At 58.9% G+C, this 27,888-nt stretch overlaps 4 protein-coding genes across 12 annotated transcripts; 1 reads left to right on the top strand and 3 right to left on the bottom strand.

Annotated features, from left to right (window-relative positions):
* Nucleotides 1-237: 237 nt before the first annotated feature.
* On the bottom strand, nucleotides 238-6,977 carry CORO1B (coronin 1B). Of its 2 annotated transcripts, XM_060607396.3 has the most exons (12): nucleotides 6,879-6,977; nucleotides 5,429-5,481; nucleotides 4,416-4,618; nucleotides 4,036-4,158; nucleotides 3,801-3,930; nucleotides 3,437-3,618; nucleotides 3,229-3,348; nucleotides 2,460-2,564; nucleotides 2,231-2,376; nucleotides 1,932-1,989; nucleotides 886-1,164; nucleotides 238-700 (listed from the first exon to the last, which is right to left on the bottom strand). In XM_060607396.3, exons 1-12 carry the CDS (start codon nucleotides 6,899-6,901, stop codon nucleotides 575-577), a joined length of 1,548 nt encoding a protein of 515 aa, XP_060463379.1. In that variant the 5' UTR covers nucleotides 6,902-6,977; the 3' UTR covers nucleotides 238-574. The 2 variants fall into 2 exon arrangements, with proteins under 2 accessions (XP_060463379.1, XP_060463377.2); XM_060607394.3 differs by lacking the exon at nucleotides 6,879-6,977 and having other exon boundaries at nucleotides 2,460-2,561.
* A 228-nt stretch (nucleotides 6,978-7,205) lies between these two features.
* Nucleotides 7,206-11,835, bottom strand: GPR152 (G protein-coupled receptor 152). Its single transcript, XM_060607407.3, has 2 exons — nucleotides 10,360-11,835; nucleotides 7,206-10,167 (listed from the first exon to the last, which is right to left on the bottom strand). The coding sequence occupies exons 1-2, from the start codon at nucleotides 11,689-11,691 to the stop codon at nucleotides 9,886-9,888; spliced, it is 1,614 nt and encodes a 537-aa protein (XP_060463390.2). The 5' UTR covers nucleotides 11,692-11,835; the 3' UTR covers nucleotides 7,206-9,885.
* A 475-nt stretch (nucleotides 11,836-12,310) lies between these two features.
* LOC132662089 (calcium-binding protein 4) lies at nucleotides 12,311-19,710 on the top strand. Its single transcript, XM_060607409.3, has 6 exons — nucleotides 12,311-14,900; nucleotides 15,279-15,309; nucleotides 15,393-15,536; nucleotides 16,356-16,465; nucleotides 16,804-16,951; nucleotides 17,063-19,710. The coding sequence occupies exons 1-6, from the start codon at nucleotides 14,538-14,540 to the stop codon at nucleotides 17,089-17,091; spliced, it is 825 nt and encodes a 274-aa protein (XP_060463392.1). The 5' UTR covers nucleotides 12,311-14,537; the 3' UTR covers nucleotides 17,092-19,710.
* A 3,177-nt stretch (nucleotides 19,711-22,887) lies between these two features.
* TMEM134 (transmembrane protein 134) lies at nucleotides 22,888-27,888 on the bottom strand. Of its 8 annotated transcripts, none has more exons than XM_078433730.2 (9): nucleotides 27,615-27,886; nucleotides 26,641-26,716; nucleotides 26,071-26,133; nucleotides 25,842-25,918; nucleotides 24,169-24,287; nucleotides 23,807-23,890; nucleotides 23,597-23,641; nucleotides 23,326-23,379; nucleotides 22,888-23,238 (listed from the first exon to the last, which is right to left on the bottom strand). In XM_078433730.2, the coding sequence occupies exons 1-9, from the start codon at nucleotides 27,755-27,757 to the stop codon at nucleotides 23,156-23,158; spliced, it is 744 nt and encodes a 247-aa protein (XP_078289856.2). In that variant the 5' UTR covers nucleotides 27,758-27,886; the 3' UTR covers nucleotides 22,888-23,155. The 8 variants fall into 8 exon arrangements, with proteins under 8 accessions (XP_078289856.2, XP_060463393.3, XP_078289857.2 ...); XM_060607410.3 differs by having other exon boundaries at nucleotides 26,071-26,160; nucleotides 27,615-27,884; XM_078433731.2 differs by lacking the exon at nucleotides 24,169-24,287 and having other exon boundaries at nucleotides 26,652-26,716; nucleotides 27,615-27,888.

The following is a 27,888-nucleotide window of genomic DNA, read 5'->3' as shown; positions in this document are numbered from 1 at the left end:
TGACCAGGCCTCCAAAAGGAGGAATGGCACCGGCTCAAAGCAGGACGCCGTCCCGGGTCTCCACAGGTCCGCGACCTCAGTTTCTCTACTCGGCAGAATTCAGGGAAGCGCTGGCTGTGGGGGATGCTCATGGCCCCCAGACCTCCCTCAGATCTGGGATCCCCGTGGGCCTCATTTGTCCCCAGCCTTCCAGACTTCCTTTCCCAGCCCCACCCTTTGCAGAATGGCAAACCTGGCTTTTAGAAAGAGAATTTTATTTGGAATGAAAATATAGAGCCTGTGCCTCCCGCTTACTCTGCGGAAGGAGCAGGGAACTGGGGGGGAGATGGTCCCTCAGAGTATAAGCTTGCCTTGGTACAAAAACCCTCCACAGTAACAATGACAAGAGCCAGGTGGTGGCTCTAGCCTGGGCCCACAGGATGGGACAGGGTGTGGACTGCCCCCGAACCTGCCCCAGAGGCCCTGGGCAGGGGCAGGAGGCAGCCAGCCGGCGGTGGGACTTGCCAACAGAGGCTGGGTGAGAAGGGAGTGGAGGAGGAGGTGAGGGGGAGTGGCACCCCCTGGGCCTACGGTCCTAAGCGTCCCCATTCTCTACTCGGCCAAGCTGTTCTTCCAGGCGGCCAATGCGCTCCCCCTGCTCCTTGACCAGCGCCCTCAGTGCCCGGAGCTCCTGCATCACCTCCTCCAGCTTCCCAGCCTCCTGCAGGGACAGTGAGGGTGGGGGGGGGGGATAGGCGGTCAGGTGTCGTGGAGCTGCAGCCCTCCCCAGATCTACCAGGCAGGGGCCTGAGCCCGGCAGACAGGCGGCGAATGGTTCGGGTGCACACAGCAGACCAGGGTGACACCTGGGGCTTCCCGACACCGCCCCGACTGTGAGGCACGTACCCCGGCTCCGGCGAGGCTGCCACTGGGGGCGGTAGTGTGAGTGGCGACAGCGGATGTGGAGGCTCCTAGGCGGGCCGAGCTGGGGGCCACGGCAGGCCGGCTATCGGATAACACGTTGCGCCGGCTGACCTTCAGGTCCCGCTGTTTGCTGGGCACGTAGGCCTCCCGCAGGGAGATGAGAATGGGGTTGGCATCCCGCCCGCTCACCCACTCCTCTGCCTCCAGGGCCGCCTCAGGCCCAGCCGTGTCAGGGTACAGATCGTCCTGGAAGAGGTCCGACTGGGCAGGGGGTGGGGGAGGTCGGGATCAGTCAGGGGCCCAGTGTCAGGGTCCTCTCGTCGGGACCCTGGGCAGCCGCCCTCTCATCACTGCCTTGGCCTCCAGGCCCGTACCCTGCCAACCCATCCTCCGATGGCCTGGCCTCCAGCGGCCTCTCTCAAGCACAAATCTGTCATTTCACTTCCCTTCGGGACACGCCAGCAACCCCCTCAGAAGCCTTCCCAACACTCCTAAGCAGGGGCCAGCTACGTGGTTTCACGGGATCCTGGGAGCCGTGTAAGTCAGCCTCCCTCACAGCTCTGCTCCCTGGGACGTGCCCGGCTTGCACAACGGCCCACTCAGTGGAGAACGAAGCTCGTCCAAGGCTCTTGGCTGGACATCTGAGGCTAGGCCACACGGGACTGATGCCCTCCTCATGGGAGTCTCCCCTACAGCCAGACTCCCGTCCGCTCTCCATTCTCACCTCTGTTCCCCCTGCCTGGCTTATGCCCACCCTAGCCATGCTGTCGGTCCTGTGTCGCCTACTACAGGGAGCCCTCCACGGCTGCCCGGCTCCTGTCCATCTCCTGTGGCTCTTCCGGAGCAGGGCCTCAGCTCAACCTGTCCCATCCCTGCCTGTCTTGTCTGGCAAAGCCCAACACCCGGCTGGGTGTGACCAGCCCACTGACCACATCCGTACTCAACCGTGTCCCATTCACAGACCTCACGCCTGCCTGGCCTGTCTGCTGGAGAAGGGAGTGGGTGGGCGGGGGACCGGGTGGCCTCACCTTTCTTGGCACGGTCATGACAATGGGCTCACACTTGCGTTCGTGTAGTTTGTAGAACCTGGGAAAGGCGGGGGAGGGAGGAGCCATGGGTGGAGCCTCCCCCTCACTGGCTCCCTTGGCTCCCTGCACTCTCCACTCCCAGGCCTCGCCCCAGCCCCTCCACACTCTGACCTCTGACCCTGGCCCTGCTGTGGGCTGGTTCCTGCTCTGAGCAGCCTCCGAAGATCTGACCTTTCACCCTGGACGGCCATGGCCTGGCCTCTGCCGCTGGAGCCAGCCACCTGGGAGGCCCTTCTTACCGGGCAATCTCACACTTGCTGACCTCCAAGCCCCTCTTAGGCATGCTGCCCATGCCCCTCTGGGGCTCTTTGCTGGTAAACGTGTTCAGGAAGTGGATGTAGGGGGGCTCATCTGTGATCTCAAAGTACCGGATGCTGGAGTCACCCTGTGGCGGGGGAGGGGGCAGGGGTCAGCGCTCGGGCAGGCAGCCTTCTTCCCTGCTCCCCCGTCAGGCCTGCCCAGCCCCACCTTGCCACACACGTAGACCACGCTGGTGTCCGGGTCGTAGAAGGGCAGCAGGGCCCCATTGCTGGAGTCCAGCTCCTGCAGGGCCATGGGCTCCTCGAGGTTCTCCTGGCACATGGGGTGGGGGCAGTCAGGCCAGAGTCTTTCCCCCACCTCTCCTCACCTTCTCAGCCCCCCATCAGGACTGGCCCCAAGCAGCCTCACATGCCAGCTGGCACTGCCCCCACCACACCAGACGGGGTCTCTCCCACCCTCCTGGATCCCCTCCACTCCCAGGATCTCACTTTCCTAGCCTACTGCGGGCCACTGAGCCAGTGCTGAGAAAGTCCCTACCACGTGGCAGCTGGGGGCACCAGGCAGCACCAGCTCTGTCTCAGAGGGACTTGTGCAGGTCACCATACAGAAGCACGGGGCTGTGGGACAGAGCACTTCAGGGGAAGGGCTGGGAGGCCTCCTGGAGGAGGGGACCTCTGCACGGAGTCCTGAAGGGCAGCCAGATGGGAACAGGCAAGCAAAGGAGGGAAGGGCCTTTCGGTTGGCAAGAATAATGTGGGCTGAGACTCGAGGAAGCTGGAGGCAGTCGGGGAGGCTGGAGAGCAAGGGGCAAGGACAGAAGAGGTTGGCAGGGTTCCAGGTCCCGGGAGCCTCAGGTGCTAGGCTGAGAACCTGGGAACCACAGGCCTCTCTCCGGGGTGACTCCTGCCCTCCTTGCCCAGGGTGGGGCCCAAGTCTCGATCAAGCCTGTCCCCTCGGGCTGGCCATGGCCACTCACCGGGTCCCACAGTGCCAGCTGCCGCTCGCTCATGCGGCTGAAGCCCGTGGTGAACACCTTGCCGTCCGCCAGGAAGATGGCCCGCATGGGACGGGCCCCCTCGTGAGCCCTCTCCCTCTCCTGTCCGGGGGACACAGTGGTCAGTACGGCACCCCGACAGAGCCCCTGGGCCTGTCCACTATCATCCTAGCCCTCCAGGGCCACGTACCGCCACCAGGGTGCCCCGGCGGGGGTCGATGATGCGCACGCTCTTGTCCTTGCAGGCAGAGCAGAAGAGGCTGCCGTTGTGGTTCCAGCTGACGTTGTAGATGAGGTCGGGGTGCAGGCCGTCCAGGCGGTACAGTTCCTCCGCCGTGCCCACGTTCCAGACGAGCACCACGTTGTCACAGCCTGCCGGGCAGGGGGCCATCAGCCCACCAGGCTGGCTTGGACCACCCTCCTGGGACCAGACCCGGCCTCTCGACCTCTGCGGTCAAGCTTTACCACCCCTCACATGGGCCCGGGCGAGGGTTTGGGGCTCCGGAACTGTGCGTAGAGAGGGGCAGGGGGGTGGGGGGGCGGGCGGCGCAGACCTGCACTGAGTAGCACGTTGCGGGCGGTCGGGTGCCAGGTGACAATGCCCACTCGCTTGGTGTGCCCCTCCAGGACCACTACCGGCTCCGTCAGCGGGGAGGCCAGCCCGTTCTCCGGGATCTGCCACACCTGTGGGAGGGGTGGGGATGCCAGGGGAGGCCTCTGCTCGGCCCCGCTGCCCGCAGCCTCGAGCCACACCTGTGACCCGGGCCCAACCACAGCCCCGTGCCTCACCATGACTGTACAGTCCTCTGAGCCGCTGGCGATGACTTCGTCATTGTGGGGACACCAGTCGATGTCCAGGACGGGTCCCGTGTGTCCACACACCGTCGGGTAGGCCTTGTCGATGCGGCCCGTCTGCGGGCATGAGAGGGGCAGTCAAGGGTGAGCAGGAAATGTTTGTTGCCTCTGCCTCTGCCTCTGGCCCTGACTCTGCCTCGGTGGCAATAAAAAACTTTCTCCATCTGTGCTAATACCACCTGGGCAATAAATGTAGATTATGACACCTGTCCAACAGTGTGGGGATGGGCGAGATACGGAATGTGAAGTGAGCAGATAGGCCTGGCAGGTGTGGCCGAGTCTCCAGTCCTTCCCCCAGCCCTGAGGGGGCCCACCTTGCTCAGGGGAAGCACCAGGAAGGCACCCCCACCGCTGGCCTCCACGATCACCGCCAGGAACTTGGGGTTGACTGCGCAGAAGGTGCTGTCCCAGGTGACACGGGACACTCGAATATCTTCGTAGCACTGGTCATTCTTGACCGGCTGTCCAAACACATGCCGGAATTTGCTCTGCCGGACCACTTTGCGGAAGGACATGTCTGCAGGGTGGAGAGGCCTGGATCAGCCCTCACCCACCCCAACAACCCCCATCCCTCCCAGGGGCTGCATGAAGGGAGGCGGGGAGGATGCAACCAGGGGCCCGGTCGTCGTAACCCTCTTGGCTTTCAGTTTCTCCAGTTACAGAATGGGGTCACAGGGACAGACCCTGGCTGCCACCCCTCTAAGGTGGCGTCTGGGGGTGGGGGGGGTAAATGCACTGACCCAAGGCCCCCACTGCTGAGTGGGGAGGGGCTTTGCGGGACCCTACCCAGGCCCCTCCCTGACTCTGGTATGTGTGGGGGAAGTGGGAGGTGCCAGAGCAGGGCAAGCTCCTCGGAGGGTCCTAGTCAGTTGCAAGCAGGCTCCTTCCTGCCCAGGATTTGGAAGTTGGCTGATGGGTTGGACAGCCACAAGAGGCAGGAAAGGACTCCTCTGTGGAGCCGCACTCAGCCCCAGTTCCGAGCCCCAGGGAATGTGCAGTGCCTGCAGGAATGTGCAGGGAGCTGCCGAGAGCCCCAGGCCGGCCCAGGGGGCCTGCAGGACTGGGCGGGGGGAGGGGGGGGGAAGGGGGGTGGTCAGGACGCCGCTCCCGGCCGCAGAGCATCCCAGGGCGCCTTCGGAGCGGGGTCCAAGGTGAACCAAGAGGGGACAGGCTGGGTGGCCACAGGGAGTGGGGACAGAGGGTGGGGCGCCGCGGAGGGGAAGGGCTCCTCGGACTCGCGACCCCCACCCCAGCCTCCTGCGGCCCCGCCCCCGCAGCCCAGCCGGGTCCCCCGCCCGCGACCCCAGTCCCGGCCCGCCGCGCTCACCGGGGACGCCGGGGACTGCGGCACCGGCCTCGGGCGGCTCCGGATCCCGGCCTCTGGGAAGCAGGAAGCGGGAATCAGGAAGTGACAGAGGAGCCGGGGGCAGGGGGCGGGGGGGCGGGGCGGGGGCTCGCGGGGGCGGGGCCGAGGTCACGCGCGGAGGGGCGGGGCGGGAGACTGCGAGCCGCCCCAGGAGGCCAGGAGCCCGGGGGCCAAGGGGGCGCAGGGGCGGGGCCTGGGCGAGCCCTGCCCCTCAGGCACCCGGGCCCCTCTAGGGCAAAGGAGCAGGGGTGAGGCCAGAAGGGCTGCAGGTGCGAGGCGCTGCCCGCCCGCAGACCGCTGCCCCTTCGCCATCCTCTCCTCTGGCGAAGCCCTCGGGAGTACGGGCATTGGGTGCAGCCCGCCGTCCCAGTCCCCATCCCCATCCCGGTGCATTCTTCCGGGTCCCCCAGCCCACCCCCCACCCACTCCAAAAATACAGTATCTAGTCTGACAGCCCGTGTGTTCACGTGCCTCTTTTTAAGGGTTACAAAAGTACACGCTCTTGATGAACAGTGTAAATGCACCAGCGGTGCGGTGTTTTAAGGGGTGAGCGGCAGGCCCCAGCCAATCCCTTCTTTCCCCTGAGCACCCCCGGGGTCTGCCGGGCCTCCTTATTAAAAATAGAAATGGGGACATGCCCTCTGCCAGATCGCTCACACCTTCCTTTCTCTTCCCGACCATCTCCCACGGAGGCCTAGTGGTCTGTCTGCAGATGTCTCCCTCCTAGCTAGCTCCTGTGACGGGGCCCAGACTGGCCTCCCTAGATCTACCCTTTCTCTGTCCGTGTCCCACCCGGGGGGGGGGGGGGGGACCTAGGTGTCTCTGTAGGTCCGACAGGCAGATCTGCTCCCTCTGCCCCTGGCTGGTGTCCCCAGGGCACTGGCCGCCTCCCTCAGTCCTTCCTTGAGACCCTGACCATCACCCCTTGGTCACCTTTTTCTTTTTTCCCAGAAAAAGGGGGGTAGGTGGGAAGAGGAAGGAAGAGCAAAGCTAGAAGGGGGCTTATCTGGGGCTGCAGGAGGCCCCACTGTGTGTCTGACACAGGCTGGGGCTCGTACCCTACTCACTGCTTTCCTCCCCTGATGAGGAAACAACTCAGAGAGAGGGGTGCCTGCCCCAGGTCACCCCGCCGAGATTTAGTTCCCATCTGTTTGGCTCCAAAGTCCTTGCTTTTCCCTTTGTTCCATAAACCCTGGGGCAGGCAGACCCTTCCAAAAAAGGACAGGAATGAGGGTGCTTTGGAAGAGGGAGTGTCACATTAGCCTCTCTCTCTGTTGCGCCCTCCAGGCAACAGCCAGAGGTCTGTCTAAAGCCCAGATAAGACACCCCTACCCTAAGCCCTCCCTTCCCTCCTCCTTGTCACACTTGAAATAACATGCGCGTCATTGCATACCCCTCCCCCATTTGTTACCTTCCTCTGCCCTGTCCCTGCATGTGGCCCAGTGACACTGATCCTCTTGTCCCCGAAACAAACCACCTTCCTTCCCACTGCGGGGCCTGGGTACATCCTGTTCACTCCATCTGGAAACGCTTCCCTCTGATTGTGAAAAGGCTCCAACCCTCACTTCCTCCAGGGCTCTGCCCAAATGTTGCCTTCTCAAAGGGCCCTCCCCAACCAACCCCTCGCTGGTCACTCTCTGGCCCTGACTTGTTCCCCCCATATCCTTCTTGATCACGATCTGACGTCGTCTTGTGTAACCATTGTGTATTTGCTTTTTGTCTGCCTCGCCCCGCTAGAATGTGAGCAAGTAGAGGGTAGCACCAGGTCTTTGGTCTTGTTCCCCACTGTGTCGAAGCACCTAGAATGAGACCTACCGCTCAGCATGCATTCAATTCATGTACGTTGAGTGAAAGAATGAACAGCAGTCCTGAATGTAGGATCGACGATGTTCGTATTCACAGCTCTCAGAATGAGTCTCTCCGTGAGGGGTACCTCTCACCTGGAGAAGGCGTGAGTCTCCCAGAAGGCAACAGGAGTCCAGCCCCATGGGGTGTGTTAGGGGTGAGGTAGATGGACCGAGGAACGTCAGGGATGAGCCCTCCTTTCAACCTCTGTGGCCTCGGGTGTGCATGTTTCCTCCAAAACAAAACTCTGTGGGTCACCAGGAGAACTCCTCTTTATCCCACAAAGCCCTTCATGGCACTGCCCTCTCTCCTGGGTCGCGATTACCCATTATGGGTGAGATTCCCCCTCAGGGACCTTGGAGATGGGGCTGCCCCACTCTCCGAAATGCTGGGTTTGGAGTGGGGACCAGAGTTGATGGCAGGTGGCTGGCGCTGGGGTTTGAGTGCCTGATCTGCCCACCATGTTGAAAAAGCTTTGGGACCGCTATCTGGGAGAAAGGGGAGGGACACTGCAAGACCAGTCCCTGCCTCCAGGGAGGGTGCACCCAATGGGGTGGGCCAGGGTGAAAGCATTTCTTGCAGAGGGGGAGGCAGTATGGTGGAGCAGACAAAGCCTAGCGGGCAGGATGCTCCCCCGTGGGCTCTGGCCCGTGGGTCGGTCCTGCTCCCAGGCCCGGCCCGGGAACCATTGTTATCACCCCCATTTTACAGATGCGGAAACTGAGTCCCAAAGGAGCCAAGAGCCTTCCTGAAGATCACACAGCTGGTGAGCGGTGGAGCTGGGATTCAAAAGACCGCCGAGGGACACCAGCGGCCATGCCCCTAACCCCACCCGTGTGTCTCCAGAATGGAAGGCTGGCTGGAGAGTCGCCTAGCAAGTGCTCGATAAACATTTGCTGAAGGACCGAATTCAACAAATTCGTGCCTGTGCAGAAATCGCTGAACGGCGTCCGTAGTTCGGCCTCGGTGTCCACAGTTCCACCACCAGGACATGCCCTAATTATGCCCTTGGCATTGCCACCGCCACCAACACCGCCCCCGCCACCATTCGGCACCCCCGGGCTCAGTTCATGATAGCAGCGGCCCTTGCAAGGGGAACATGACCACCCCATTGTACAGAGGAGGAAATCGAGGCGAAGCGGCAGCTGACAGCCAGAACCCAGATCTGCCCGCACCTCTCCGGGCCGTCCGCACAGCCTGCTGCCTTTTTAAGATGGAAACGCCCTGGAAGCATAGCACTTAAGTGTCTGCCGTAGGGGCGTCTCTCAGCTGCTGCAGGTCACAACACTGAGCTACTGGGAAAGGACTGGGGGAGGGGGGTAAAGGGGAAGAGGCTCGCGATTTTGGAACACAGGGTGGGTGGAGGGCAAGCGAGCGAGCAGGGGGTTGGTGTAGAAGAGTGAAAGGGAAGAGGGGAAGTAGGGTGGGGGGTTCAGAATTAGACCTTCGGCACTTCCCCGTTTTTCTTGCAGTGTCTGCGCCTTGAGAGGGAAGAGGTTGGCTCTGCCCCAGAGATGCTGTGTGATGGGGGCCTGTACCCTTTTTGGAGCCACTGGTCCCCAGGGCTCTCTGTCTGGACGTCTTCCCATCTCTGCGCGTGGGCTGAGTGCGTAGGAGGGGTTCAGATGGAGGCAGGACTGAGCACTCTATACCTGCAGCCCCCCGTGGTGGGGGCGGGGGGGGGCAGGTGGACACTAGTTGAACCCTTAAGTGGAGCAGACGCTCTCTCAGGCCCCCTGGGCATCCGTGGCCCAGAACTGTCATGGGCACAGCCGATCTGCCCCAAAGCTCACAAGACCCCAGATGCCCAGGCCAAGGTGGCGCCTCCTCTCCTCCATCTCCAGGCCCTGCAGGGACTTCCCTGGATGCCGGCGAATGGAGAACATTTGTTCACTGAGCCCCTACTGTGTGCCAGGCTCCTGCCGTCACCGGAGCCCGATTTGAATCCAGGCTCGGTGGCTCTCATCGCCTCCGCTCCCGCTGCCTTGCTGAGGGAGGTCCTGCGCCAGGCTCACTGCCTGTGGGGGGCAGGGGGCTGGTGGACAGGGCTCGGCCAGCCTGCGTGGGCTCCCAGGACCCCAGGTTCCTTCTGGCTCTTAAATGCCTCCTTTTCTGCAGAGATTTCTTCCTTCATCCTCCTCACGCCCGAGTTAGAGGGTGAGACAGGGAGGAGAGGGTGGAGGAAGGATTCCGGGGAGATCGGCACAAGCTCAGGGAAGTCACCCCTGCTGTCTTTCTCCCGCAGGACTGAGACTTGGGAGGGGGGTGGGCAGTGCGGTCCAGGGGTGCTGGAGGACAGAACCCAGCAGCACCCTGTCGGCTGTGACTGTTGGGCCACTGTGTGTGTGGGGGGGGCAAGCATGGAGAAACTGAGCGGGACCTGGGTAGGGACGAGACGATCACGACAAACTGCCTGGGACTTTTGGTGGTTCATTTTCACTTCCCCCAAGTCCTCCTGCCAGCCCCAAGGGACTTGAGGGGGGTTTCTTTGATGACTTCCTCCACGGCTCCCCTCGTCTCTGACTGGCTCTGGCTCTTCCACTGCCTTGATGGGCCTGAGCTTTCCCAGACCCTCAGGTGGGGCCTGCTCCGGGGGCTTCCTCTGGGGGGACGCTGCTGGGACTTTCTCCCTCAGAGTCAGCAGGCACCGCTGGGTTCTCAGGGGCTTCGGGGGTGGGATCTGCGGATGGGGCAGAAGACGCTTCATCACAGGGGCTGAGAGCTGGGCCGGAGGCAGGTCCGGGGGTCTCGGGGCTCACTTGTGGCTGGGCCACAAAGTCCAAATGGGGCTGGGACTCAAGGTTCACCTGTGGCTGAACTGAGGCGTTCAGCTGAGGCTGCATCACAAGATCTGCCTGTGGCTGGGCCACTGAATCTGCCCGTGGCTGGGCCACCGAATCCGACCGTGGCTGGGCCACTGAATCCGACCGTGGCTGTGCTGTGGGCTCTGCCTGTGGCTGGGCCACTGAATCCAACCGTGGCTGTGCTGTGGGCTCTGCCTGTGGTTGGGCCACTGAATCCGACTGTGGCTGTGCTGTGGGTTCTGCCTGTGGCTGGGCCACTGAATCTGACCGTGGCTGTGCTGTGGGCTCTGCCTGTGGCTGGGCCACTGAATCCGACCGTGGCTGTGCCGCGGGGTTCCCCTGAGGCTGGGACACAGCGTCCGACCGTGGCTGTGCTACGGGGTTCACCTGGGGCTGGGCCCCAGCCACTGGCCCAGGAAGAGTCTGACTCCCAGGGTCCACTTGGGTCTGTGGCTCCGCTGGCGTGAAGCTTCCAGGCCGTTCTTCACAGAGAGCTGCCGCGAAGGAGGAGAGGACGGCGCGCAGCAGGGCCCGGAGGTCGGCGCTGGCCAGGAGGCAGAGGAAGGGACTGAGGCAGCTGTTGAGCAGGGTCAGGTAGTCGGAGTAGACCAGCGCTTCCCAGAGCAGGTAGCCGGGGTAGACGTCCCACAGGAAGGCCAGGTACAGCAGCTGCGCCAGGTGGTAGGGCAGCCGCAAGACCACGTAGGCTGACAGAACGGCCTCGGCCACACGGGCGAAGCCCCGGCAGGCCGTGGGCCTTGGCCGGCGGCGGCGGCAGGTCCGGGAGGCAGCAGCCTGCGTGAGCACGTGGCAGACGAGAAGCAGGAGGAAAGGCAGGAACCCCCCCAGGATCTCGAGCATCCTCAGCGGCAGCTCCTCGCCGTCCCAGAAGTCCAGGCAGATGACCAGGTCGTACCACCAGACGGCGGCCTCGGGGAAGACCAGCCAGGGCACGCTGAAGAGCGTGGCCAGCACCCAGACCCCGGCGCAGACCCAGAGGGGCAGGCGGGCCGGGCGGCGCCCAGGGTACCAGTGCGGGCACAGGGCCAGCAGGCAGCGGTCCACGCTGAGGGCCGCCAGCAGGAAGAGGCCGGAGAAGTAGGACACACCCCACAGGAAGTAGTAGAAGCGGCAGGCGGCCGTCCCCAGCGGCCAGTGGCCTCCGTGCTGGATCTCCAGGATCTGGAAGGCCGCTGCCGCCAGGAACAGAAAATCAGAGAGGGCCAGGCTGAGCAGCAGCAGGGCGAGCCGCGTGCCCGCTCCCTGCCGGGCCTGTGAGCCGGCCAGCCATGCCATGAGCCCATTGGCCGGCAGCCCCAGGAGCAGAAGGACCACCAGGAAGACCGTGTCCCAGCCACCCTGGGGGTAGTCGTCTTCATCGTCTGGCTCCGTGCGGGGCCCGCGGCCAGCGGCACCCAGGTTGGCTTCCATAGCAGCGTCCGTCCGAGGTCCCCAGTGTGCTGTTGGCCACGGAGCGGGTGCCTGATGAACCAATGAAATCATGAGGGACCGAGTATGAGAGAGGGTGCTGTGTACCTCCAGGCAAGTCACTGTCCCTCTCTGAGCCATCGTCATCACCTTTGGGGCAGTTAGCCTCTGCCAGGGACTTTACACAGATTACCTCGCGTAGTCCGCAGACACTCCATTTTACAGGTGAGGAGAGGAAGGTTCGGAGGATAAGTGACTTGCCCAAGGTCAGAGACAGGACGAGAGGCGCCAGGACTGAGACTCAGACCTAAGCCTTCTGCCACGCGGAATCCCAGTGTGCCCAAGTAGACTGGACCGAGGCTTTTAAATATATATATACAAGTATATACATATATATTTTACATTTTTTTCTTTTTTCTTTATTTAGTTTTAATTTTTTTTTTTAATTTTTTTTTTTTCGACGTTTTTAATTTATTTTTTTTGGGACAGAGAGAGACAGAGCATGAACGGGGGAGGAGCAGAGAGAGAGGGAGACACAGAATCGGAAAAAGGCTCCAGGCTCCCAGCCATCAGCCCAGAGCCTGACGCGGGGCTCGAACTCACGGACCGCGAGATCGTGACCTGGCTGAAGTCGGATGCTTAACCGACTGCGCCACCCAGGCGCCCCTAGTTTTAATTTTTTAAATGCTTTTCTATAAAGATGTCATATCCACATCCTTTAAAAACAATTTTTTTAATGTTTATTTATTTTTGAGAGAGGGAGAGAGAGACAGAGCATGAGTGGGGGAGGGACAGAGAGAGAAGGAGACACAGAATCTAAAGCAGGCTCCAAGCTCTGAGCTGTCACGGGGCTAGAACTCATGAACCGCGAGATCATGACCTGAGCCGAAGTCGGTCACTTAACCAAGTGAACCACCCAGGTGCCCCTTAAATTTTTGTTTTAACGTTCATTTATTTTTGAGAGACACACACAGAGAGAGAAACAAAGTGCGAGTGGAGGAGGGGCAGAGAGAGAGAGGGAGATGCAGAATCCGAAGCAGGCTCCAGGCTCTGAGCTGTCCGCACAGAGCCCGACGTGGGACTCGAACTCATAAGCTATGAGATCGTGACCCGAGCTGAAGTCGGACGCTTAACCGACTGAGCTACTGAGGTGCCCCAGTTTTTTCTCTTTAAAAAAAAAAAATGTTTATTTTTGAGAGAGAGAGAGAGAGAGAGAGAGAGAGAGAGAGAGAGAGAGAGTGGGGGAGGGGCAGAGGATCCAAAGCAGGCTCTCTGCTCATAGCAGACAGCCCGACGCTGGGCTCGAACTCACAAACCGCGAGATCATGACTTGAACTGAATTCAGGCACTTAACTGACTGAGCCACCCACGTGCCCCTCAAACATATTTTTAAAGCTGGTGAATCTTCAAATAAAATATTACAGTGGAGCCCCGGGGATGCTCTAGGGAAGACAATTTGAAAACCACTCGGTCGGATCATCGGATCATCGGATCATCGCAAGCCCCTTTCCTTCTGGTATCCTGGAGTTCAAGTGTTTAAGATTCCAAGAAGGGGAGGCTCAGAGTCCCGTGGGCCTGTAGGAGGCCAAGGGTGGGCAGGAGCCTGGGCCAGAGGAGGCCCTTCCCCACAGCAAGTGCAGCTCATGAACTCAGGGTGAGGTCTGCAACTCAGGGCCCGGCAGCCTGGGGCCAGAAGGGCCGTCCTGGAAGCAGCTGGAGCCCCTTCATCATCCTCCACCCCCACCTGTGGCCCCGTCCTCATTCTCACAGCTCAGGCAGGTGGCCCCTGAGGCCACCTACAGAAGGAGAAGGGGGCTCAGCAGTGTGATGATAGGGGCCTGCTACCCCTCCCCCCCCCCCCCACTCCGCCCGCCTTCCCTCACTGGCCCAGGGGGTTTCCCTTGGAACACGGAGAAAGTCCTCATGGCAGCGCTGAGCCAGGGGAGGAAGTAGGTGCCCCAGAAAGGCTGGATCCTGCCCGTGGCCCATGGCTCCAGCTCCTTGGCCTTCAGCCCAGTGGCTTCCTCTCCCGTAGTGCTCAGGCAGACCCCACTCTGCAAGCTCCAGCCTCTACTGGATCAGAGCCCTGGGCTCCCCCGAGCCCCAGCAGGTGAGGCCTGGCTTACCTGTGAGGTGCAGGCCGCTGGCCGGAAGGAGCAGGGGCGTGCCTGCCTGCCCAGTGGTCCAGCCATCTGTCGGGCCCCACGCCGGGGCCTGGGACATGGCTCCTGGCGGCGCTAAGGCGGCCGACGTGAAACCCAAGCTGAGAAGACATCAAACATTCATGGGCATGGGGCTGCTCCCTGGGAAACCCTAACCCCCGCTCAGCAGGGCCGAGTGACCAGCCAGGCCACCCCATCCCTGACAGAGCCACGCGGTTAAAACCTCCTCGCCCAGGGCCCCTCTGCCTCAGGGCAGGCTCTGGGTCCCCCCAGAGGCCACCTCCTCCGAAATCACCCCCATGTCCCTCAGTCTCTGTGATCTGGCCTCGCTTCCTCAATTTCACAGACCCTCTGCCCCAGCCACGATGTCCCCGTGAGGGGCAACTCTCCTATCCCTTCCCACACTCTTTCTCCTGAGATGACTTCCCTCGTCCTTGCTTAGCTGAGTCCTGCTCCTGTCACACAACCCGGCTGAGTCCTTGACTCCAGCAGTATTGCCCCCATTTTATAGATCGGGTGACTGAGGCTCAGGGAGGTGAAATGGTTGCGTGTCCCAGCTCCTGAGGCCACTTAGGAGCCGGAGTCCAAAGCTCACCATGTCCCGGCACCCTTGTCGCTGAGGGCAGTTCTCTTGACCCATCTGTCTCTGCCCTCAGGCAGAGGGCCGGGATTAGGGCCCGGAGCTGCCTGCCTCACTTACCCTAATCCCCCTCAAGGCTCGATCCCAGGCAATCAGCTCTCAGGGTAGGGGTGCGTAAGCAGCTTTATGGTCCCTGAGAACCAAGGGTGCTCCCTGGTGCTGCATCTCAGAGTTCTGTCGCCCCTCTCCACATGGCCACAGAACAGGCGAAGGGGCAGCGTGGCCCAGACCCCCAGAAGCCTCCTGTGGAGGCTGTGGCTTCCGGGAGTGGTGCTGAGGGCCTGCCCTTGACCAGGAGGAGGAGCAAGAAGGACAGGGGACTCCGAGGGTCCCGGAAGGGTGCTGGTGGCTCCGAGGAGCAGACCCCCATCCCTGGCCCCGAGGCCCCAGGGAGCAGCAAGAGCCTCTCTGGGAATGGAGAAGGGCAGGAGGGGACAGGCCCTGCAGCCCCCAGGCCAGCCGGTCGTCGCCAGTCTCACCGACACCGCTCTGGCACCCAGCACGATGCTGCCCAGAAGACATACGGGCCCCTGCTCAACCGCATCTTCGGGAAGGTCAAGTGGGGCCCGGGCTGGGGAGGAGGGGGACACACTTGTGCCCTTGGACTCCGCCCACCCTGCCCCTAGTACTCGGGCCTCCTAGCGCCTCTGCTCCAGACCCGGGAGCCTGAGCTGTAGAAGCAGGGTTTGGGGAAGGGTTGGTCTTGGGCCTGGCTGCGAGGCGGGCGGGGCTAGTCTTCAAACCCAGGATTCTGGGAGAGCTCTGGGCCCCAGGAGCCGGAAGTCGGGGGGGGGTCATCTTTTCTCTGGGGGTCGTGGGACTTCAGCTGCCTTCTCCTGCCCTTGTGAGACTGGCCCTACCCAGGCCATCGTGGGCTAGGGCTGGAGGAGGCAGGATGGCCCCCAGGGACATGCTGGACTGTGCCTCTGCAGGACCGCGAGCTGGGCCCCGAGGAGCTGGATGGTGAGTGGCCCTTGCTGGCGGCAGTGGTGGGTGGGAGGTGTCCCTGAGCCGGGCTGCCCGGGCCTGACCTCCCTCCCCTGCAGAGCTTCAGGCCGCCTTTGAAGAGTTTGACACTGACTGTGACGGCTACATCGGCTACCGAGAGCTGGGCACCTGCATGCGGACGCTGGGCTACATGCCCACTGAGATGGAACTCATCGAGGTCTCCCAGCACGTCAAGATGCGAAGTCAGTGGCTGACCCCCACCGGCCCGGGGCGGGGCGAGGCGGCAGCCATCTGGCTCTCTGTCTCTCTGACCCTCCTGAGGCTCCTGAAAAGAGCCTCCTGAGGTTCAGTGAGAACGACTGTGACAGAACCCTGGCCGCTCCTGGCGATTAAATGTCGGATGGGCGTGCGCTTGTGTGATTATCATTAGCTAAATTGTCAAATATCAGATTCCCTTCATTCCAGGACACCTGCATGTGCTCTGTGGTTTGCAAAATGGGATGTGGCTTACACTTGATGTGAACATTTAGCGCAATGCTTTTCTTTTCCCCAAAGCTGTTATTTGACCACCGGTGCTTTTCGTAATCGATGGCGTCTTAGAACGGCGGGACTACGTGGGCATACTCCTTAAGAGGCATTTATGGCTGCCCACGGGGTCCCAGCATGTCAGAGCCACCAACTGCACACCCCCGGAAGCACCTAAGAGTGGGTTCTCTCACCCTTGCCCCGGGATGAGGAAGGAGGTTTAGTAAGTCGCCCAAGGCCGTCGGCACCCAAGGTCACCCATGCCCCATCGACAGCACAGCCAGGGTTTAACTTTAGGGCTGCCTGGTTCCAAACCTTGGCCTCTTTCCCCCTTGACACAGGTGCTTCACTGAGAGCACTCAGGCACCTGGCCCTGTCATCTCTGTGGAGAATGGGGCTCCGACCTCCTACCCCCGTCCCCGAGGGCATGGATGCTGGGTGTTCCTTCCTGGAAGTAGAGCTGGGGAGAGGCTGGCACCTGGGAAGTCCTTTCTCGGCGCCCCAGCCTTCTCCATTGTGACACTCTGCCTCCGCAGTGGGTGGCCGTGTGGACTTCGAGGAGTTTGTGGAATTGATGGGCCCAAAGCTGAGGGAGGAGACAGCACACATGTTGGGGGTGCGGGAGCTGCGCATCGCCTTCCGAGAGGTGTGGAGCGTGGTCGAGTCGGGCGCTGGGTGGGCAGCTGGGCGGCGGACCTACTGGCTTCCCATCTGGGCCAGAGAGACGGTGGGGGGCGGGGCCCAGCCTCTGGAGGCCCAGAGCCCTGCAGATGGTGGGACTGGGCCAGGGAGGGATTGCTGGAGGATCCACCCAAGGAGACTTCCTGGAGGAGGGGCCTATTGTCTCAGCCTGGGAGGAGGAGGAGGAGGAGGGTTTCGGTGGGTGAAGGTGGGGACATCCAGGCACAGGATGTGGCAAGGTGGAAACGGGTCTGGGCAGAGCCAGCTTTGGGTGGGAGGGACTGAGCCCTGCCGGGATCCTAGTTTGACAGGGACAGAGATGGACGAATTACAGTGGCAGAGCTGCGGCAGGCAGCACCTGCTCTGCTGGGGGAGCCGCTGGCGGGTCCTGAGCTGGACGAGATGCTCCGAGAAGTGGACCTCAACGGGGATGGCACCGTAGACTTTGACGGTGAGTCTCCTTCCCAGACAACCCCCCACCCCTCCAGCTCCCAGGATGATCCCAGCGCGTCCTGGGATCCCTGACCAGGACTGGCCCGAGCCCTGCCCTTCTCTCCCCCAGAGTTTGTGATGATGCTTTTCACCCACTGAAGTTCTAGAAGGGAGAATGCGTTACCCCGCTGGCCCCAGGCCAGCAGGGTTCATGCTGTACGCCCTCCCCCTGAGGCCTCAGAATGGAAGACCACCCAGCAGCCCTCAGGCTTCTTCGGTCCTACACCTGGCTGGAGAGCGGGCTCGATGTCACCCACCCCCCTTCATTCTCACCTTCCTCCCACCTGAGCTGCCTGGAGGGAACCTGCACTCCGCCGTCCATCATTCTCCAGGGTGAGCAAGATTTGGATCTCTCCACACCCTCGGTGGGTAGCAAGCTCCCTGGCACCGCAGTATTCAAAGACAGGGGCGGGGCGTGGAGTTGGGGGGATTCTGGAAACATGGTGAATTGAGAGCGTGGCTGGATGCCTCCCACTACCCGTGTAAAAATGTTAAAAAGACAAAAACTGAACTTGAAAGAAAGCCAGGGATGACCCCAGTACTAAAGACAAAGCAAGAACTCAGAGCCGGGTGGCGGGAGAGAGGGGACAGCATGGGGGCTTCAGACATGGAGAGAGGTTCAGAAGCCTGGGCTCTGACACCCATGGATGACAGAAGACCTGTAAGAGGCTGGGGAACAGGATAGGACCCTGAGCACCTTCCCGGGTCTCAGAGGGCTACCCTGTTCTTGAAAAGGGGACCAAAAGATACCTCCATCTACCAGCGTGAGGAAGTAGCAAGGGTACGGATGTCTAGGGCCTTGAGTGGACAAAGCTACCCTAAGGAACCTGGGACTCAGGCTGGCACATTAGGCAGGAGTGTGGTCTATCTCCACAGTATGGGAAGCTGAAGAAATAGGGAGAAGCTACCGGAAGATTACTCTTCAACCCAGAGCACATGGGACTTAACAAACAACAGCCCTGTCACTTCTGAAGATGAACTCATGACAAAGAATTACAGATCACATGGGAAAACAAGTCCCCGTGAGGGAGACGAGGCAGATGCAACAAACAGGAAAATCAGCACCCCCAAGTGTAAGTAACAGAAAAATCTGAAAGAGGCCACAAAGTCAATGCAAACAGAAATGATATAAAAGAAGGGAGAGAGGCCAATAGGTAGTAACGGGATGGTATGAAACAGAGTAGGAAGATTAATAAGAATAAAAGAATTTCTGAAAATAAAGGAGATAGCCATTGGACTAAAAAAAAAATCAACGGGTTGGTTACACAGCAGATTAGACACCATTTGAGAGAAGATTAGTGAACGGGAAGCTACATCTGAGGAATCACCTATAAGGTAGCCCTGAGGGATAAACAGGTGGCAAATATTAAAGAGTAGTTAAAAATCATCAGGAGTCTCAGGAGAAAATACAAAGAATGGACACGAGGCAACCCTCAAAGACGTGACGGCTGAAACCCTTCCATAAAGACTTCCACAAAGACAAATGCCCAGATGGAAGGAACACAGTGGAGCCTCAGAAGGATGAACAGAAACAAATATATATCTAGATGCATTCCAGCAGAACTCAGAACACAGAAGAAAACCTTATATACAATTCAACTGGAGACAAAAGTCAGATTACTTACCGAGGTGCAGAAATTAGGCCCTACGAAGGCTTCTTCTTCTTCCTTTTTTAAAAAAATGTTTTATTATTTATTTCTGAGAGAGAGAGAGAGAGAGAGAGAGAGAGAGAATGCGAATGAGGAAGAGGCAGAGAGAAAGAGGGAGACACAGAATCCGAAGCAGGCTCCAGGCTCCGAGCTGTGAGCACAGAGCCAGATGCGGGGTTTGAACTCATGAACTGTGAGGTCATGACCTGAGCCGAAGTCGGTAACCGACTGAGCCACCTAGGAGCCCCTCTACAAAGACTTTTCATTGGTTACAATAAATGCCAGAAGACAGTGGAATAAATTGTTCAGCATGCAGAGGAAAACGATTGCCAGCCAAGAAGACTTTACCTCATTCAATCGTTATTCAAGAAGGAAGGTGAAATATCAACTTTTTTCAGGAAACAGAGGCTGATAAGAGTTTCCTACCCATGTGCTCTCATGGAAGGGAATTTCCTTCAGTAAGAAGGAAATTGAGACCAGAAGAAAGGCGGGTATGTACTAAAGTATGGTCAGGAAAGAGATCAGTAAACATATTGGTGGAGCTAAAGAGGCAGTAACGATAAAAAAGTTAAGTTGGGGGATTTTAAAAATAAGGAGGGACTAAAATAGACAAAATAAAACAGAAGACGGGAGGGAATACTTTAGATATGCTAAAATCTTTTTCTCATCTTTCCTAGAGGAGAATAGATGCATTGGTCAGCTTTAGACTTTGTTAACCATTTAAGAATAGCCATCAATACAGGGCGCCTGGGTGGCTCAGTCGGTCAAGCGCCTGACTTTGGCTCAGGTCGCGATCTCACGGTTCCTGAGGTGGAGCCCCACATCGGGCTCTCCGCTGTCAGCGCGGAGCCTGCTTCGGATCCTCTGTCCCCCTCTTTCTGCCCCTCCCCCGCAATAAACTTCAAAACAGTGCAAATCTTCATCTTTTATTTTGAAGCCATTAATATAACAGAAATAGAGATAGAATGTTCCCTTCAATGGTCCAATCCATAGAGGAAGAAAAGAGGGAAAGTGAATAATTCTTGATTAAACCAGAAGACTAGACAGCAGGCGGGGGGAGGAAGTAAAGAAAAACCTTATGAAAACATTAAAACAGAAAGTAAAACAGAGGGTAGGAGTAATCCCTAAACATATCAAAATTACAATAATTATAAGCAGATTAAGTTTTTTGGTTAAAAGAGAGTCTCAGTCCCAGAAGAAAGTTTCAATGTTCGATTGGGTTCCCTGTGACTGACAGAGACACCAAATAGCAATGCCTTAAACTGGAGAGAAGTTTATTTCTTAGGTGAAATCCAGCCGTATGGTCTTCAGGAACCCAAGCTCCTTGCACCAGGTGCTGGGGTATGCCCAAGTTTGTATGTTTTCCAGGTGGCACGATGGAGGCAGGAACAAGGAACAAAGAGGGACAAAGAGCGTGAACCACTTATACTCTATTAGGGAGGGCTCCTCACCTGGTACAGGGGGCTGCAAAGGATGCTGGGAAATGCAGTCTTTATTTGGGGTGGCCACGTGCCCAGCTAAAAACCAAAGGTTCTTCTACTGGGGGGCAGAGAGCAGCCTCTTCCCCACAGCGGAGTGTAGGATCTAAGGCACATTCGAGCAGCATAATGAGAATCAAAAGGCTGAACGTGATGGCTTGCAACACAGATTTACTAGGAGAAAATGAACCAAAGAAAACTCATAAAAGTACAGGCATAGCAGACAGAAATGGGCTAGGAGGCAAAAAGCATTAGGGATAAAATGAGTCACAATTCACTAAAGAAATCCAACGTTCCTCGTCTGGACACAACTATCGATGTATTTTTCAACTGAAAAAGAAGCTGCATTTAGAGTTTAGATATTCATGATCCCCTGAGGATAGTGTTACTATCAACCCAGTTTGGATTTCAAACATTAACCAGCAAAAATCAAGCACTTTAAATTCTTTTTTTTTAATTTTTAAGACAGAGAGAGACAGAGCATGAGTGGGGATGGGGCAGAGAGAGAGGGAGACACAGAATCCGAAGCAGGCTCCAGGCTCTGAGCCGCAAGCACAGAGCCCGACGCGGGGCTCGAACTCACGAGCTGTGAGATCATGACCTGAGCCAAAGCAGGAGGGTCAACCAACTGAGCCACCCAGGCGCCCCTCGTGAAAACCTTAAATGTTGTGATTCAGTGTTCTGTCGACACGTTCCTATGGACTAAGGGTTGGCAAACTTTTTCTGTAAAAAGCCAGATAGTGTAAAGATTTTAGGCTTTGAGGACCCTACGGTTTCTGTCACAACTGCTCAGCTCTGCGGTTGTAGTTAAAATTGCCAAGCAGCCCCAGTCCACACACAAACAGGGATGGCTGGGGTGGAAATTTGGTAATTAACTGATTAAACTTGATTTATTGACACTGCAATTTGAATTTTGTAAACTTCGTTGTCTCAAGAAATCTTACTATTCTTTGACTTTTCCCCCAACTGTTACTAAAATATAAACGCCATTTTTATCTTGGGGACTGTATTGGGCCTGTGGGCTATAGCTTGCTTATACCTGCCGTAGTCTTATATGGAGACTACTTCTGGAATAACTTGGTGTTAAGATTGTGGAATGACAGAGGCACCTGGGTGGTTCAGTTGGTTAAGCATCCAACTTTGGCTCAGGCCATGATCTCATGGTTCATGAGTTTGAGCCACGCATCGGGCTCGCTGCTGTCAGCACAGAGCCCTCTTTGGATCCCCTGTCCCCCACCCCCTTGTCTGCCCCTCCCCTGCTTGCACTCGTTCTCTCTCTCTCAAAAATAAAAAAATAAATAAATAAACTTAAAAAAAGATTGTGAAATGATAAAAAGTTATGAGCACAGTAGCAACTCTGTATTAATTACCTATTTGCTCACAATGAATAGTTTTCATAATTTTCCTTCTTTCCTGTTTGTTCTGATTATATTCACTGAAATGTAATTTTAGGTCTGGTTAATCTGGGAACACAAATTGTGGGCTTATGTTCTGAATGTCATTGTTATCTCACTTTTCCAATTGTTATTTGATCTCACCACAGTATCGGTCCATGATGGATTAGAAAGGAACACTGATTCTTTACTACAGCTATTTTGAGAACCACTGATTTAGAAATTCCTGTATCCGACTGGTGCCCCCAAAAGTGCCCAGATTGGGGGCTGAGGTTGGGAAGTCTGGGTGGGCCAGGAGAACAGGAGTGGGAACAGGAGTCTGGGTGTTAACTCTTTCAGCAAAGTCACAGAAACGCAAAGACATTCTCCTGGCTGCTGCGGCACAGCCCATGTCTCTTCTCATCGCCATTCGTGTTTCGCTCGGAAGACAGAGTATAAACCTGTAAGTGTATGAACAGGATCTCCTCAGTCAGCCCTCCCTCCCTGGGGTGGTCAGCTGGGGACCACACAGGCTGGGTGCCCTCACCTCTCCCTCCCACCCCCAGGTGTCTTGGAAGCTTTGGGTTATGTTCCCAACCCTGCCCTTGGGCGAATCAGTCCCTCTGGATCTTGGTTTCCTCATCTGTAAAATGGGACCGAGGTGGTGATTATCAGAAATAACCTGTGCGAAGTGCTCAACGCAGGACCCGCTGCCTTCTAAGAGTTTGATAAATGGTAGCTATTATGATCTCAGATTTCAGGGTTCTCAAAGATTGTTTCCTGGCTCGTGAGATTCTGAGATGCTTTGGTTTCCCAAAATTCTGAGTTGGTTTGTTTCCACTGTTCTGTGGAGAGTCCTCGATCACGGAGGTTCTGTTACACGCGCCCTGCCTCTCATTGTCTTCACCCCTACTTCTCCCAACCCTTGAGCCTGGAAGTAGGGCAATGGGCGGAGAGGGCTGGGCTGCTGCCTTGTCGTGGCCCACATTCAGAGCTGTGGCAGCCCAGGGCCCCAGAGCCACGTTGCAACCGGGATACCAGCCTCCAGGCCCCAGGCCTGCGTCATCCCAGTGCCCTTGGCCAGGGCCCCCTGGGCAGGCACCAAGGCTGCTGCGCCTCCAGGTAGAGAAATGGGCAGGGCCAGCTCTGCTAAGGGCTGGGTGGTGACGGGAGGCTGCTCCAGGCTTGCGGGATAGAGTCCCTGGCCCAGCTCCGCACCTAAAACGGAGGAGCAAGTCTTAGAGGATCAGGACCGTCGCGGGTACAACGGGGGGAGACGGGTGGTCCTGGAGCCTTCAGCTGCAGCCAGCGCTTCCCTCAGGTTTTGCGGGAGGGGCTGGGGCCAGGCCGACGGGCTGGGCAGGGTTGGCGGGAAAGGAAGATCAAGGTCTCTCCTGGAGTGAAGTACATTCTTTTATTAGCACAAAACAACAACGCAGCAGCCCCCAGGCTCGAGAATAAGTTAAGGCACAGAACAGGCAAGGGACGAGTTTCCCGGGCCTGGGTAGTGGGCAAACTTCCTGAGCAAACTTCGAGGGGGCTGGGGGCTCGAGGGTCCTGCAGTCCTTCCCTTGAGATGAGGAAACCAGAGCGGGGCGGGGCCGAGGAGCGCCCCCTGGGGCCGCTCGCAGGCGAGGCTGGATCCCCGCGGTCTGCCCGAGGCTCACTTCTCAAAATAGGGCAAGTAGAAGAACTGGAAGCCCCGGTGGCCCTTGACCGCGCAGTAGATGAAGATCACGTGGTAGACTGCGGGGGCGGGGCCGGTCAGCGCCGAGACCCGCCCCCGGCCCGCCCCCCAGCTCCGCCCCGCCCCTGCCCGGAGCCCTTCCGCACCTCCCGGGACCAACAGCAGGAAGCCGGGCACGAAGAAGATGGCGCTGGAGACACCTGCAGGAGGAGGGGCCGAGTCAAGGCTGGGAGGCACCGGGCGGGACCCAGGGGGGGCGGGTCACTGTCTGGTCAAGTCTCGCTGCGGTCAAAGGGGTCCTTTCCTGCTATGAGGGTGGAAGCAAACTTCCGAGGGGGTTGGGGGCTCGCGGGTCCTGGAGGGGTTTTTCTCTTGTGGGGAAGCCCGCTGCCTGCGGAGGTAGGAGGGGGCGCTCACCTGGCGAGGGGGCCACCTCCAGTCCCACGGCGATCAGGATCAGCGCTGCACACAGATGGATCCGCGAGGGTGAGGGGGGGAGGCGGGGGCAGGGGCTGGCGGCAGGGCGGGGAACTCCACCCACCACCCCCAGCAAGGCTTAGGCCCCAGGAGTGTCCCCAATCTGAACTGAAGGTTCCCTAGCCAGAGGACCCTTCCTGGGAAGCTCACCAAGCTCTGTGTTTTCAGAGCAGGGCACCTGGCAGGGCCTGGGAAATGTCTGAAGTGAGATTTTCCTCTGCTCCGTGGTGTGGCCTTTAGTCAATCGACAAACACTTATGGAACACCTGCTGTGTGCCTGGGACTGGGAATCCCACAGGGAAAAGCGAATGAGGTCCCTGCCCTCATGGCCCTTCCCTAGTGGTGCAACCAACAAGAAACTCCAAGCTACAATCCAGTGATGGGGGTGTGGCAGCCCAGAGCAGGCGGCAGGGGGAGCCTGGGGGATCGGGAGGGGCTTCCTGGAGGCGGTAGCAATGACGCTGAGCAGGGGTGGTGACAGCTATAGCAGCTAACATTTAGTTGTTACTTACCAGGTGCTGCCAGGCACTGGGCTAAGCTTGTTACCTGCATTGCTTTATTGTCACCGTGACTGAATGAAACAGGTATTATCATCCCCATTTCACAGAAGATGAAACTGAGACGCAGGGAGCTGCATGTGGAAGGAGGAGGCGCTTGGACTCTGGAGGCTTTGCTATGGGCTTGGTGCAGGCAGAAAAGAAGTGGAATGCTCCGGGCGGAGGGAGCAGCATGGCAAAGGCCTAGAGTCTGGAAGGAACTTGGGGCCTTCCAGGAGCTTCCAGAGTAGAAGACTGGAGAGGCAAGAGCCCGGGCTTGAGGAGTCTGGCAGGGCCTGTAGACCCCAACGAGGGATGTGAACTTTGGCTGAGAACAGTGGGTTTGGGGAAGTCATGGCTGGATCAACTTTTCAGACCTACAGAGTCCTGGGTCCCCGCTTAGAGGATGGGATTGGGGGCGGTGGGGGAGCTGGGCTTTCCAGCAAGGGAGCGATATGGCATGAAGGCTCGAGGGGCCACCATGGACTGTTAGGTGACTTGTGCCCCGTATAGAGCACCTGAAAAAAGGAATGGTGGGGGCTGAAACACTACCTGCCACCCTGGCTTAGGGCTGGCGGCCCTGCCCACTCAGAGGAGGTGTCTTCTAAGTCCTACAAAGGCCCTTTATAGGCCTGGTGATGTCACTGATGTGGGTTTAAATCCCAGCTCATCTACCTCACAGCTGAGGTCTGAGCAAGTCCCTTTACCTGGCTGAGCCTCTGTCCTTATTTCTGGACTGGGATGGTAATAATGCTTGCCCTTGTGGGTACTGGGAGAGAGAATGAAATGGGATAAGGCAGGTGGCCCGTCTGACCAGTGCCCAGCTTGCAGCGGGGACTGGAGAAGTTGGTGGCTCCCTCCCCCCACACGTAGACACTCAGAGCCGAGGCGAGGACGCTGCTCAGCTTTCTGGCTAGGGGACTCTGACCGTGCTGGGAGATGGAGAGCAGCTGCCGCGGCTGGGCTGTCCTCACGAGCCCCTCTTGATCCCGACCCTAGGTCCCTGCTGGGGATCCTGATTCCTCAGCCCCGTAGAATGAGTCAGAAAACATCTGGCTGGGAGATCTGTCTGCTCTGGTCTTCGCTTTCCCCATCTGGGCAATAGGTGTACCCGGTGAGGGCCAGGGAGGGGTCCTCCTCAGCTCTCAGACTCCAGGGATGGGGACGCAACAGGTGCTCCGTGGGTCGGGCCGGCAGGGTGCTCAGCATCCCTGTTGACGGGGATGGGCATATCCCTGAGCACTTGTCTCTGTACTGGTTCTGGGTCACGGTCCCACTTCTCACTTTCTGTGTGACCTCCGTAAGGCCGGAAATAAGCCTACCCTGCGGCTGGCTTGAAGTAGCCACAGAATAAATGGTAGCTGTTGTTCTTTTGCTCCCTGAGGGATTAAATGGCTAAGTTAAAAAAAAAAGTTTGGAGCATGGGACCAGGCTCCATTTTCCACTACGTGTGATTTCCTGGCTGTGTGTCCAGGAGACCGGGCCTGCTCCTCTTAAGGCCTCAGTTTCCTCACCTGTAAAATGGGGGTGGGGTGATGGCAGTCAGCTGGATGTAGGGAGGCTCCGTGTGCCAAGGGGGACCCGGACCCTGCACGAAGGGAGGACGGCGCCCTCACGGGGGTAGGCAGGGGACCCACAGGGGCACTCACCCAGCCCCAGCAGCAGGAGTAGGAAGGAGGCCAGCACTACCCGGCGGTTCTTCTGGATCAAAGGGTGTTGCGTCCAGCTGGGGGGCAGGACACCAGGATGAGTGTGAGAAGCGACAAGAGCCCCACCCTCTCCCATCACTCTTCCCCACCCAGAGGACTGAGGGGGAAAGCCAGGGCTGCCTGTTCGGGGTCACAGACTGCAGGTGGCTTAAGCAGGGCAGGCTCTCACCTGCAGCAGGCATGGTAGGATCGCTGGGTGCTGTTGCTGATGGTGCTGAAGGACCACTGGGAGCTGCGGATGGACGTTCGGCCGGAATCCCTGCTGGCCAGGTGGGCCCAGGGAGAGGCAGGGCAAGTGATCAAGGGTCATAATGACGTGGTGGGGCTTGGTACAGGGATTAGGATGGGTGTCCCTGCGGGATAGGGGGCACTGAGAGGGGACAGAGTGAGGAGGATTCAAGGGCTGGGGTCTCTGCAGGACCGAGGATGGAAGAAACCTGCAGATTCGAGCTAGGGATTCCTGCAGGACAGATGACCTGGGGGAAGGTAGGGGCTAGACCAGGCTAGGGGTTTTCTGCAGGAGAGAGAGCCTGGTGGGGGTGTGGGGGGGGGGGTGAGGCTGGCACTGGGGTAGGGTGACCCTGCAGGACAGGGGAGCCCATGAGGGGCGTGGGGATCAGGCTAGGAATCCTTGTAGGACAGGATGTGACAGAGCTGAGTAGTGTGAGGTGGGAAACTGGCCAGGGACCTTGGGGAAAGGAGCCAGGAGCAGGGTTAGAGGCGTAGGCCGGGTCCCCACCTGGCCCTGACCTGATGCTGACTCCCCCATCCGGCTCCGGAGAGGCTTGGGCTGCATCCTCATCATTCTCCAGGTTCTATTCCAGAACACAGGGCTCAGAGGGGTTACTGGGCCCAGGCCCTTCCTCCTCCCTTCTCAGGGAGAGGAGAGCAAGCCCACACAGCTGTTTGCCTGGCCGCTTGACAGCTGCTCACCTGGCCCTCCACCCTCCCCGCAAAACGGGTTTGATGATTCACAGAAACTGAAACCCAGGTAGGAGGTGGGGGGGGGGTGTGTGTGTGTGTGTGCTGGTTGAGGGCTCCCAGCATGGTCCCAGGGCCAGGAGCGCCCCCAAGTTTGGGAGTCAGGGTGGAGCTTTCAGAATGGTATTTCAGGGGCCCAGTATGGAGCTCCGGATTTGGAATGCCACAGGGCAAAAGTCCTGGTTTTCAGGTTTGGGGCGCAGAAATCTGATACAGGCTCGAATAAAAGGATCTTGGGGGAAGTCCCTCAGGGAGATTGGAGATTCCCAGTTTAGTGGGAGTCAGGGCATGGGTAAGGACTCATCAGGTGAGTGAGGGCCTCCAGCTCTGGGGTAGGGGAGTGGGGGCGGGGGCAGGATGGGGTGGGGACTTCCAGAACAGAAGCGGGAGAGTGGAAGGCTCGAGGGTCTGCTCCGGAGTTTGGGCAAGATCTGGTTCAGGGACAAGAAGAGCTCTCTAGCCCAGCGGGGAAAGAGGGCGTTGGGTCCCGACCCAGGATAAGTGGGGACACCGAGTGGGATTTCCAGCTGGGGCTAGGGGAAGAACTCCCGGGTTCGGTGGCTGGGGACCAAAATCAGAATTGGGAGGGTCTGGGCAGGGCCTTGAATCAGTGGCTACGTAGGTAGGGCGTCTAGACAGATTTTCCCTTGAGTTGGGGTTCTCCAAGGTCCGGCCTCGGCCTGGGGTACCCCCCGGACCCGGGCTGGGGTTGAGGTGGGCCGGGCCGTTCACCTGGTAGCGCAGCCGGGACTGCTTGTCCTCGTCGGCCACCTCGAACCGGGCTCGGCGCTCGAAGTGCAGCGGCCCGAAGCGGGCGACCCCGCTGAATTCGGGCCCCGGGCCCGCGTCCTCCAGGGACAGCTCGAAGGCGTCATCGATGCTGAACTGGGGCCGGGCGGCGCTCATGGCCCCGGCCCGCTCAGGAGCCCTGCGCCGCCGCCATCCGAGCCCGCCAGCCCCGAGCGCCGCGGCCCCGCCCCCGCACGCAGGCCCCGCCCCGTGCTGT

Source organism: Panthera onca, chromosome D1, assembly GCF_046562875.1.
Source record: "Panthera onca isolate mPanOnc1 chromosome D1, mPanOnc1 haplotype 2, whole genome shotgun sequence".
Taxonomy (NCBI): Eukaryota; Metazoa; Chordata; class Mammalia; order Carnivora; family Felidae; genus Panthera; species Panthera onca.
This window is presented reverse-complemented; position numbering and strand designations above follow the sequence as displayed.

Coding starts and splice junctions, on each gene's coding strand:
- CORO1B (XM_060607396.3), bottom strand. CDS start 6,901: ATGCAGGGACAGGGCAGAGGAAG. Junction 3,931..4,035: donor CAGAGGACTGTACAGTCATG/GTGAGGCACGGG, acceptor CCCCTCCCACAG/GTGTGGCAGATCCCGGAGAA. Junction 1,165..1,931: donor TCATGACCGTGCCAAGAAAG/GTGAGGCCACCC, acceptor CCCCCTGCCCAG/TCGGACCTCTTCCAGGACGA.
- GPR152 (XM_060607407.3), bottom strand. CDS start 11,691: ATGACGATGGCTCAGAGAGGGACAGTGACTTGCCTGGAGGTACACAGC. Junction 10,168..10,359: donor ATTCAGTGGCCCAGCCACAG/GCAGAACCCACA, acceptor GCCCAGCCACAG/GCAGATCTTGTGATGCAGCC.
- LOC132662089 (XM_060607409.3), top strand. CDS start 14,538: ATGGCCACAGAACAGGCGAAGGGGCAGCGTGGCCCAGACCCCCAGAAG. Junction 15,310..15,392: donor GGGCCCCGAGGAGCTGGATG/GTGAGTGGCCCT, acceptor CCTCCCCTGCAG/AGCTTCAGGCCGCCTTTGAA. Junction 15,537..16,355: donor CCAGCACGTCAAGATGCGAA/GTCAGTGGCTGA, acceptor CTGCCTCCGCAG/TGGGTGGCCGTGTGGACTTC.
- TMEM134 (XM_060607410.3), bottom strand. CDS start 27,757: ATGACGCCTTCGAGCTGTCCCTGGAGGACGCGGGCCCGGGGCCCGAAT. Junction 24,288..25,841: donor ACTCCTGCTGCTGGGGCTGG/GTGAGTGCCCCT, acceptor TTCCACATGCAG/CTCCCTGCGTCTCAGTTTCA. Junction 23,380..23,596: donor GGAGGTGGCCCCCTCGCCAG/GTGAGCGCCCCC, acceptor CTCCTCCTGCAG/GTGTCTCCAGCGCCATCTTC.